General features: G+C 35.8%; 1 protein-coding gene across 1 annotated transcript in view; it reads left to right on the top strand.

Moving 5' to 3' along the window:
• LOC149800126 (uncharacterized) overlaps nt 1-8,580 on the top strand; it is a 34,559-nt gene extending 25,979 nt beyond the window's left edge. The window contains exons 2-3 of the mRNA XM_089959728.1: nt 875-932; nt 6,944-8,580. Coding sequence (XP_089815854.1) covers nt 900-932; nt 6,944-7,996 — 1,086 coding nt within the window. The 5' untranslated portion in view covers nt 875-899 and the 3' untranslated portion in view covers nt 7,997-8,580. The remainder of the gene's footprint in view (nt 1-874; nt 933-6,943) is intronic.
• Nucleotides 8,581-11,887: the final 3,307 nt, after the last annotated feature.

Consider the following 11,887-nt stretch of genomic DNA (forward strand, 5'->3'; position numbering starts at 1 on the left):
TCAGCTGCAAGAAGGATACTGTGAAGTTGTGTACTGAAGTAATTCATCAAATGCGAAACAAATGTATAATTATACTAAGCATATTGCATTTTAAATTTATTCGAATCTGATTTCAGTATTTTCATATTAATTCATATTCTGATGATGTTTGTCAGAGTTCAAGATTGTCAATACAAGAATAAAATATAGTCTGCAAACGAATTAAAACAGTAAATGTGGTTTAAAATGACTAGAGTATGTCAAAGATACACGGTTATCGTTATTCCCACCATCATCCCTTACCTTTCAGTCTCCGCTAGTAAAATAGTGCCATAAGTTACCTTTGTTGTTCTTGTTATGGGTTGATTTCCTTCATGTGACTATTCTACATCTAACTAACCTCATCCTATAATACGAGTTGCGCTAGAGTTATAGAAAAATAGGATATGATTTTCATTTCATCATTAACAATTCAGAAGTGCTACTACTACTAGTATTGCTATTTCTCCTACATGTATTATTATTATTATTATTATTATTATTATTATTATTATTACATATGTTTATCTAATGCATTTATTTTGTTCATTCCACAACAGTTACCCGATGCCGATTTTGCAAACAAATAGGGCAAGTTCATCATTCTGCTATCTTATTTAGATTACTGACTGTGACCAAATAAATTACCGACCCGTTGTGAGAATTATTTCTCGTATGTATGTATGTAGGTAGGTAATATCCATCCTCTCACCCACCCGCCCGCTAGCCCACACATATGTATTCACTCTTGCTAAAATGTTTGCACAATTATATATCTCTATTTATATTTTCCTTTAATACTACTGTTGATCTTCATTCTTCCAGTTTTTATTATAGTCTATAATCTATTTTGCAGCCTTAAAAAGACCCTGCTGAAGAAAATGAGGTTTTCGAGAAGATTTCTTTTCTTTGTGGTAAGTCAATACATGTTTTCTGCACGCCAGTCTGTTATCATACCTTTGATGCATTCGTTTGATACGGATGTTCAACCCGTATTTCTGTATCGTTCCAACATTTCCTGTATTTTATTAAGAGTCACTGTAAATGAAGTTGTTTCTTTTATTCTTTTAATGTCGTAGTTCAAAATTTTTTTATAAAAAAATTACAAAACTTTCTTGCATAACAATTTAAACTTAGTATCAATAGAATAGGGGCCCCGAGAGACCGAGTGGTCTAAAGCACTCTCCGTTACGGATCACTGCCATTTCACCTCTGTCTGCGTGGGTTCGAGTCTCGCATTCGGCCAATGTGGGTATGTGAGAAAGCTTGCCAGTAGCTTCTCGTGGGTCGGTGGTTCTTTCTGGGGTTTTCCAGGGTTCTTCCTCCACCATTAATACTGGCCACCATGTATAGCCTATGGTGTGCTGAAAAATGGCGTTAAACCATACAACAACAACAACAACAATAGAATAATACGCTTGAATTAAAACCTATGCGTCCTTTTCCAAGATTAGACCATGATATATCGCACATGGACACCGTTTTCTATGATTATAACATGGTATATCATTCTGACGGCGCAGGCGTTGCAAATATAACATATATTGGATTTATTTCTTCTTAAAACAAAGAGAAGTTACTCATTTAATTAATTATTCACTTTATACAAAAAGCCGGGGGCCCCGAGTGGCCGAGTGGTCTAAAGCGCTCACCGTTACGGATCACTGCCATCTCACCTCTGCCTGCGTGGGTTCGAGTCCAAGGCTAGGCTAGCGTTGGTACGTGGGAAAGCCTGCCAGTAGCTTCTCGTGGGTCGGTGGTTCTTCCCTGGGTTTTCCAGGGTTCTTCCTCCACCAGTTATACTGGCCGCCATGTATAGCCTATCTTGTGCTGAAAAATGGCGTTAAACCCAGAACAACAACAATCTCAGAGGAGAAACTTTATGTGTATTGTCAAATGCATGAAACTGCCACTTAATTTTAATCTTTTCCCCCTTTGTTAACTGAACCTAGAAATTACAAGATATATGCATAACATTGAAACATTTCTTATTATGACCCAAATGTGAGATATGAATCTCTTATGTCAAATTCACAGTGGGGTCATGAAGGTAGAAAATATGTCGGTGTGCTAAACCTTTTCGTTCTTCTCACCAAAAATATTGCAAGCAATATGCCATATGTTTCATTATCTTTAAGACCGTACCACTGGTGACATTCAACATTCACAACAGTATGTTTATGTATGATTCGTCGGGAAAAAATGATATATTATTATAAAAAAGTCTCATCATGTTGAATTTCAGCTAATTGTTGAATATTGATTTAATATTGGCCTCCAGTTGAAATTCAGACAAATGTTCTGCCCATAATTTTAATGATCGAAAGTGGAAGACACAATAAAATACCAGAACCATTAACTGATATGATACTGTGCAAATTTGAATATGCTTATCAGATGGTCATGGACTGGCAATCTTATCTTATTCGGACTTAAGATCAAAATTTCTCCCATCATGTTGCCAGTCTTTTCCTAGAGAAGAGACGTTTTATTTCTTCTCGTTTCTATAGATTAAATTGGCTAGTAGTACTTTATTGACTTTATCAGGAATTTCAAAAAGTACGTTCTGGAAAATTGATTAATCTGATAGAATACATCTGTAATGTCCATATCAATGTGTTGTATTTTCATATATTATTCTCCGTCTCTTTATCACACACACATACCCACGTAGGGATATTTTATGCATGACGGTGTAGTTTTATCATTACACCGATACATTCTAATACATTCTGAAATACTTTTGTGTTATATAATTCATAATATGACTTGTGTATGGGCCACTGGCGTTTGCTACTAAGAATTAGTTTTCATTGTCAAATACTAAATAAGAGTTGTCATTGTCAAATACTAAATTAAAGTTATCATTGTCGAATAATAAACACAATTTGTCATCGTCAAGTACTAAATACAAGTTGTCATTGTCGAATACTAAAAAAAGTTGTCTTTGTCGAATAATAAATAAGTTGTCATTGTCGAATAATAAATAAGTTGTCATTGTCGAATAATAAATAAGTTGTCATTGTCGGATAATAATAAATAAAAGTTGGCATTGCCAAATACTAAAGAAAAGTTGTCATAGAAAATAAAAAATGGCTTCCAGTTTTTTTTCTATTTATTTTTGTCTCTCATTGTCGAAAGACTTCTCTCAAAATAAAATATGTGTTCCACTAATATCACACTTTGAAAAATAGAACTGTCCATAGTATTGCTGAATTGTTGGTTTATCGCTTGTAAAGGGAAAATATGTTACATATGAATTATGAGCAGTGGAGTATGTGCATTTGACTACCTAACAGTATCAAAAAGATGTAATAAGACAACATCTAGGTCATTCTTGGAGTCTACCAAATAGTAGGCAAACTAGTCTTCCTTATAATCATGTTTAGAGATGCCCACGAGTAAACGTATTTTTACATGTGACCATCTGTCGTTAGCCGAATTATGTGAAAAGCATAAACGCATCTGAATCTTGTTCATGTATAATTGTTAAGAGCGCAAAATTCATCAGAGCAAAGTAGATGACACACCTAATCGATTAAAATTGACCAGAGTAAAGTAGATGACACACGTAATCGATTAAAATTGACCGAAGCAAAGTAGATGACACACGTAATCCATTAAAACTGACCACAGCAAAGTAGATGACACATGTAATCGATTAAAATTGACCAGAGCAAAGTAGATGACACACGTAATCCATTAAAATTAAAGTGTTGAGGGCAACTGCGAAAGTAAATTACAACACCACCACACAAACATAAACAACAACAAAAAAAACCCCCGAAAATAAACGAAACTAAACCTATTATTCGTAGCATTAACATGAAACATCATGGATATTCACCAAGTGATAATAAAAGATCGCATTGTGAAGAAAAATGCCTCTCGCACTATGTCAATTGTAAAGATAATGTTTCAAGATAATTAATCAAATGTTAAGTAAATATTGTAATTTATGTATGGCTATTCAACGTGCGAGATAGCTACTAGCTAGATAGATAGATAAATAGATAGATAGAAAGATTTATTCATTTTTGTCTTTGACGGTGAGGTTTATAACACACACACACACACACATGGTGTAGCCCTGGTTTAAATGGCAATTCATTGCTGAACGAAATAAACATCATAACGATGTTGACAGATTAAAACAGCCTAAGTTAAATATCTTGTGAAATATAACGAAAACTATTTGACAGATAGCTGAAAAATAAACAGAGAAGAAACCTACTGATTAAATCAATTTTGATTTGTTTGATCATTGACTTGTTTGATAAAGAAACCAAACCATTCTTTTAAAAAGGTCTTCCAAATGAGGATGGATACTGCGTCAGTTGATTTTCATTTTAATTTGCTCATATATAAAATGCCTCGGCATCACGGTGGAAGGTGTCGTAAAGGGTTTGAATGGTGTAAAGTGTTGTAAAGGGTTTGAAATACTTATTAAAGTCAATTTACAGTATAATGAATACTATTCACTTAAGAGAGAGAGTTTATTTTCATTATCATATCTGTAACAAATGAACACAACTGATCCAAAGAATTTCAGGAGAAATCAACCTCTAAATTGAAAACGTTTCTGATACAGTAGGTTTGCTATTGAGAGCAATGCATTTGTGCTGTGACCGGCGCTAGCAGTAATTGCCGCGTAACGCTGTCAGAACGACAACATCGACCCGATCGTCGTGTGTGTATGCGTATGGAGAGAGAGAGAGAGAGAGAGAGAGAGAGAGAGAGAACATTGCATATGCCAATAAGTGATCTCACTGCATTCTCACGTGCAAATTATGGGATAAAAGGTTTTATTGAGAGAAAAAAGGAGAAAAACCATGCTTAAATAACCAGCTTATGTTACCCTCACATTTAATCTAATTTAAAATGCCTTGGATCATTAAAAAGAGTATGTCACGTGCTGTGAAGAACGTACGACGAGAAATATTAATCATGTCAAATGTCAAGTTCTATCCTTGTTTCATGTCCGACTAGAGGAATAATGCCGGGGATGTTCCAATTTTGTTTCTTAATACTGGAATTGGATTAACATGGCGCTTTTCTGTGACAATAAAAAATGTCGGTTTATATCTTAATTGTCTGATTAGCCACAACTTCGACATAGGCGAAATAGCATATAATTTAACAGAAATGAATACAGAGATAACAAGTTTGAAAGCTGTATTATCCATTTAAACGAACTATAGTAAATATTATTACCTTTTTGACAATAATCTGGCGACAAAACCATGCTTGCAGTCGCATAAAATGACGGAATGTTTTCTAAATTTTAGACAAGGGATGGCGCTCATCATGGCGGCTTTATATAGTAATGAAATATTTTCAAGGCCTATCGCTCCTGCCTACCTACCTTCATACACTTGACAGGACATGCTGTTATTAAGACAAGCGTAAACAGTGCGATGCCTAATTCTTTGATCTAGCCATTGAAGCAATTAGCGTACTAACAGAAAGCAAACATCAGTGGACCAAATTGTATTCGTTTCCTCTACAGCTTATGACTCCGTCAGTCATTCACATGATATAGTATGCATATATAGCACAATCCTAGCTATACAGTGCCGAGTATGACTATATAGCATAATCCTAGCCTATATTGCATAATCCTATATTTATAGTGCCGAGTATGCTATATTGCATAATCCTACATATGTAATGCCACGTATTCCTATATTGCATAATCCTAGATATATAGGGCAGGGTCGGCGATAGTGCCGAGTATGCCTATGCAGCACAGTCCTAGATATATAGTGCCGAATATTATATATTTTAATTTAGAAGTATGAACTTTGTAGTCTGAAATAAAGAATTCTTATACAGTGCCGAGTATTGACTATAGAGCACAATCCTAGCTATACTGTGCCGAGTGTGCCTATATAGCACAACCCTAGATATATAATGCCGAGTATGCCTATATTGCACAATCCTAGATATATACTGCCGAATATGCATACATTGCATAATCCTTGATATATAGTGCCGAGTATGCCTATACTGCATAATCCTACATATGCATACATCGCATAATCCTAGATATATAGGGCAGAGTAAGCATGTATTGAACACTCCTAGATATAGAGTGCCGAGTATGATATATTGCATAATCCAAGATATATAGTGCCGAATATGCCTGTATTGCATAATCCTATATTTATGGTGCCGAGTATGCCTATAATGCATATTCCTACATATGCAATGCCACGTATTCCTATATTACATAATCCTAGATATATAGGGCAGAGTCGGCGATAGTGCTTAATATGCCTTTGTAGCACAGTCCTAGATATATAGTGCCGAATATGCCTATATATCACAATCCTACATATACAGTGCCGAGTGTGCCTATGTAACACACTCCTAGATATATAGTGCCGAGTTAAAGAAAATCATTAAATAAAACAATGAAATTATTAAAAGCAATCTTAAACACACTTACTAAAATCTTTCGGAAGATAAAACCAACCCGACTCGAGTTAATGATATTAAGCACTTCTTGATGGTAGCAATGATAGTCATACTTAATGTTTCTATGGTAACATGTACACAACCGAGAGAAACAGAAACACATTAGTTATTCCTTCTCTTATTTGTCTTTTCCCATTCTCAGTATAGTGCCTATATTGTCGTCCATCATACACCAGACATGAACTTGCAATGTAATAATTCGTTCATTTTACTACATTTACAATATGTCCACGTACGATGTATTAGAGCTTAACATATATATATGACTAAAACAAAATGGACTAAGGACTTTACAAAAATGTGTTGAAGTCATGATGAAAATCAAAGATCGTTATTACGAATACAATGTCCGTGGTGATAACGCAGTTTCCCAATTTTCCCAGGAAAAAAATATGAAGATTACCTAAGTCCATTTTTACAGATATGTTTGTTTTCTTTTTCACAGATCCTTGTTATCGTGGGCCTCCTGACGATTACCTTGTCGTATGTAGGATTACTGTTCTTGATGCCCAAGTGTTACCACCAACCAAGATATAGGTCTGACGGCACTCTGATCACTAACCCTGGACGTTACCTCATAAATACTTGTGTAGATGCTGATCAATGCTTCGGCTGGGGAGACAGACAAAGAGCCATTGTTACAACGTATCTAATTTCTGTTTTGTCCAACAGATCATACGGCATTTTAATGAACAATCCCTGTCGGCTGGAAAGTTTTCTTGCTCCCAACAATGTCAACTGGATAGTTAAAGAGGAGGAACTAGATGGCTTGTGCGCTAGGGATTTCTATATGTACAACGACTTGGCCGAAAACTTTCGTCAACATCAGATGATTGAATGGGCATACTTCGACAAACTATTTCCAGAGGATGTTATTTACTTTCACACTGCCCAGGATTACGTGACTTCCATCAGAAGAAACAAGTTGACGGCAGACGTGATGCCATGGCTGCATAATTACACCCTTGGTCAGGTGTATGGTTATGTCATGAGGCATCTCTTTGTCCTGAACAATTACACGAAGAAACAGATGGAGGATGTCTTTTCAAAGCAGGTGAAAGGCCGCTCTCTAGTGTGTGCTCACATTAGGATGGGAATCAAAGGCGTAGACGCAGAGAGGACTGCAAAAAATGAAATGCATGCCATCTGGGAATTTCTGCAGAAGTATAATGACGTATCCAAATACAGTATCTACGTAGCCACCGATTCAAACGAGACAAAACTGGAAGCGAAGAAGCTCTTTCGAGAGCAGTTTGTTGATACGGTGGGACTCATCGACCAGATGGAAAGAGTACGGGACTGTGAGGTATTCAGAAGGGTAATCGTTGAGCAGCAAATCCTTACGAGATGTGATATCCTGGTGCTGACACGAAGCAGCCTTGGTTTAATTGCTGCCTTTATGAGAGACACAAACAAAGGATTACATTGCTTCTTCAAGGAACGAGTATTTCCTTGCAGAATGGAAGTTTTGCATGAGCTGCACGATTATGTACTGTAGTATTTGTGGGACTATGGTATATTTAACGTGAACCTCGAAAATTGTATCTGAATTCGATATTAGAATAAACGTTACGTCAATAACATGACCTGATTTCAATCAATATAGTTCAGACAGGTAGGAGATATAGTCTGGAGAAAGGTTCTTTAGAGACTTATATGTCATGATTCCTTTAAAGTCAAGATTACGTTCTTGTATTGGTAGCCATTGTAACACAACATCACAGGAAGTTTATAAATTCTGGATAGAATATAACTTGATGTTTTCCCATATGGTATAGGCATAATCTGCCAGTGGGAGAATATACTCTGGAAACAAAAGCTCAAGCGACTGGGGATGTAGAAATTTGAACAAATGTTCAGAAAAGTACGGTTTTATTTTAAGGCCATGGCACATATACGATGGATATGTGAATTTCAATTTAGGTATTTTTATTTGTTTAACACGAGACAGTTTGAAGCATTTTCAGTGAGAATTATTTCTGTCAGTGGATAGGGACTGCCTAATTCTAAGTACCACACATTTTGGTTTAGATGCATTTATATACATTTTGTTTTGTTTACACCAAAGAAACCCCAACATTATTGATGTTGATTTGAAGTTTGTGTGCAATGGAGTTGAGATAACCAACAGATGTGTTTGTTGTAGAACCGTCAACCAAGATATCAGTATTAGAGTGGAGTGGCTACAAGGTTACTTCATCGCTAAACATTATCAAAATATGATGCTTTAATATAGAGGCCTGAGGAACAGAACTTATGGTATGACAGATCTGATATTTTCCCCCTGAAAACAGGAAATAATATATTAGAGAGATAAAATCTAAACCAATACATTAAGTTTAAAGAAAACTTGTAGACTAATAATTTTTAGTGAGCCCTATTCGAAATGGTTAATTAGCTAAAATACTGAGGCAGTTCGGAGAACTATATTTTCGTGACTCGTTTTTTAAAAGTATCATTATTGCTATGGGAACACGAGTTACACAAATGAGATTGTGCTTATTAATAGAGATTCATGTATTATGAGTATGTGCTATTAAAATATGTAACAGAAAAGAGTGAAAGACAACAAGCTCTGTACAATTTAACAAATAATTTATTTCACTAGAATGCAAAGTGAAAATGAGAAAAAAGAACTGACGGAATTGCAAATTAAATCCTAAAATAATCCAAGATTTAAAGATACAAGTCATGGTAATTTAAAATCCTGAAAAAAATTAAGTAAAAGTCCCGCAAAAATTCCAAAACTGAAGGCGATAATGTGTCTGTTAAAGCCTACGGAGTGCTGATGTATCAAAATTGTCTTGTTGAATCACATAAATACTATTCCAGGTTTGAATTCAGTATAAATTACAATGAATGTACACTAACCTGCACAATTCACTTAGGAATCCATAAACATATGACCCAAATCAACATAGTTACTCCTTCTTGTTTACATGAATAATATTCCTGACAATTAGCTCATACACATAGATAATAATGACGCTATTACTAGTTGTTTACATAAATGACATAAAAAGTCAATAAGGTCAAGCAGGAAAAAAAAACTCAGTTTTGAACAAGGTCAAGACCACCATACAATGTTACATTACTATAGCATGTAATGAAACAAAACAAATTAAACAAACAAAGAAACAATTAAACTAACTATACATAACACCAGCTACGTTAATCTCGAAGAGGTTATCAGGGTTGGTAGTGTAGATGTGGTTTATAAGGGAACCAGAAGGGGCTGTTACTCTTTTCGGAACATTAATTACCTATGCGAAGTCGCAGAGTTGCATCATATGGAAAGATTAGTATTAATGAAATCAATTTTAAAGTCTCTCATGATAATTACTTTATTCTTAAAAGCTACAGAGGCCTCAAAATGGCGGTCAAACCTATCAGTGCATGACTGAGAGAGAGAGAGAGAGAGAGAGAGAGAGAGAGAGAGGTTGGTAAGCTGAGCGGATATAAAAAGATTTGCTTTTGAGGAAACTTTATTTGATCTATATTGATTATATTGTGTATATTTAAAAATAAACTCTTTTCTTATAGGTTGAATTGTTTGAGACATACAAGAATATCCCTTCTCCCATTCTGTCGTGTCGCTCTCGTATTTAGAATGAAAGATGTATATACAAATATCAGTCAGATAAGTAAAACAGTCAAGAACATGTTCGCACAAAGTACTGAAGGGCTGGATTCATGTTGTATCGTAAGTCTTAGCTCATCAGTTTTTGATGACATGTGATACATTTTGTGTGTGTGAGTTTTGGATTTTGCTTTAAAAATTTTCAGTTACATCTCTACGATGTCTGCACTGTGACAGCTTATAGTGATGTCTAGCACCATGTCGCAGATATGTAACATAATGTTCCACCCATTCACATTATCCTGACACCAGGCTGACAGGTCCTAACACTAACCTCGTACTTATGAGCACCAAGTGTGGCATCTGCAAGTACCATTTTTTAAAGCATTTGGTATGACTCAGCCGGGGTTCGAACCCGCGACCTTCCACATCCGAGGCGGACGCTCTAACCACTAGGCCACCACGGCGGTGTGTGATACACGACAACCCTTTGTTTTATGTGGCCAAGTGTCAACAGGGTACGCGTCTTCGAGTCGAAGCAGAATCAAGGGGAGATATATTTTCTTCCTGAGAGTTACAGGATAGGACACTTAAACTTGGGCATATCGGTAGGGATTAGTACTTTGGATGGTAACAAATATCAGAAGAAAAATCGCTGAGAACATACCTATTTTGACTGAGGCACACTCAGTAGCATTATACGGAGACTGAGATACATACTGCTTATAATTACAGATAGGTATATCAACATATGTCATGTAAGTACTGTTGTCTTGTCTGCCTGTCAAGTTTTCCGAACTTTGTGATCGAGTCCGTATCTGTGATGACACCATGTGTTTTGTGCATTTGATTTTTCTTCCCGCTTGTGACTAAGTTTTATTATGCGTCTGTTGGTTATTTTGTTGCCTGTGTTGGTATTGTGTACCTGAACAGTTATTACTTCATGTGTTGCATGTCTTTATGTTTCAGCACATGAGTAACTTTGTGCATGCGTTACAATGGGTTCGCTGGGCCTGTACGTATCAGATGAAGAATCTGGTCAGTGTGATATAAAGCGAACGGTAGCTGACCCAACGATATCAAGAAGGTAACGGTTTTGCTGTGTAAGTTAGGTCGAACGACCGGCATATATTTCCCAGTATATCATCCTATATCGTCATATCCATGTCGTATCTTGGAAAAAGTCAAATTCAACGATTATCTTAACCTGAACGACTAGCTGGTTGATAGGGACTTGCGCTCGATCCCAAAGTGACTTGTGTTCAGATTCTATGAAAGTTCTTTGCTGCTACTTGGACAATTATTGTGAGGTATTTGCTATACCAAGTTTGTTCAAATCTGTTTTGAGATTATAAATGTTGGTTTCAGGGTATGACTTGACATATACATCGCACTGTCTCGAAAGTTGCTTTTTTCGGGAAAGAGAAGAAACATTTTGTGCAAGACTGGTGTTTTGTCAAGAGTCTCTGATTTATCTGGCGTGATAGTTACTGTTTCATGTTCCAAGCACATTTTGCGTTTTATTCAGTAAGAGGGTCGGATTTCTTATTTTTTTAAAATTTGATAGCTAATGTCTGCTGTTTGACTTTTCCTGCATTATTGTCGATTCTTCATATACAACAATTCGTTTTGTGATGATCTATATTTGGCCATTTTATATTCAGAAAGTTTGATTCAGCTACGAGAGAGCAGTATCAATATCATCCCTCCTCCCAAAGACAAACCCAAAAAAAAAAAAAAAAAAAAAAAGACACACAACCCAACAGTTAGCGCTCAACAACCTGAATATTTCCCAAAGTAATTTGTTTT

Source organism: Sinohyriopsis cumingii, chromosome 5, assembly GCF_028554795.1.
Source record: "Sinohyriopsis cumingii isolate HCF-2022 chromosome 5, ASM2855479v2, whole genome shotgun sequence".
Classification (NCBI taxonomy): domain Eukaryota; kingdom Metazoa; phylum Mollusca; class Bivalvia; order Unionida; family Unionidae; genus Sinohyriopsis; species Sinohyriopsis cumingii.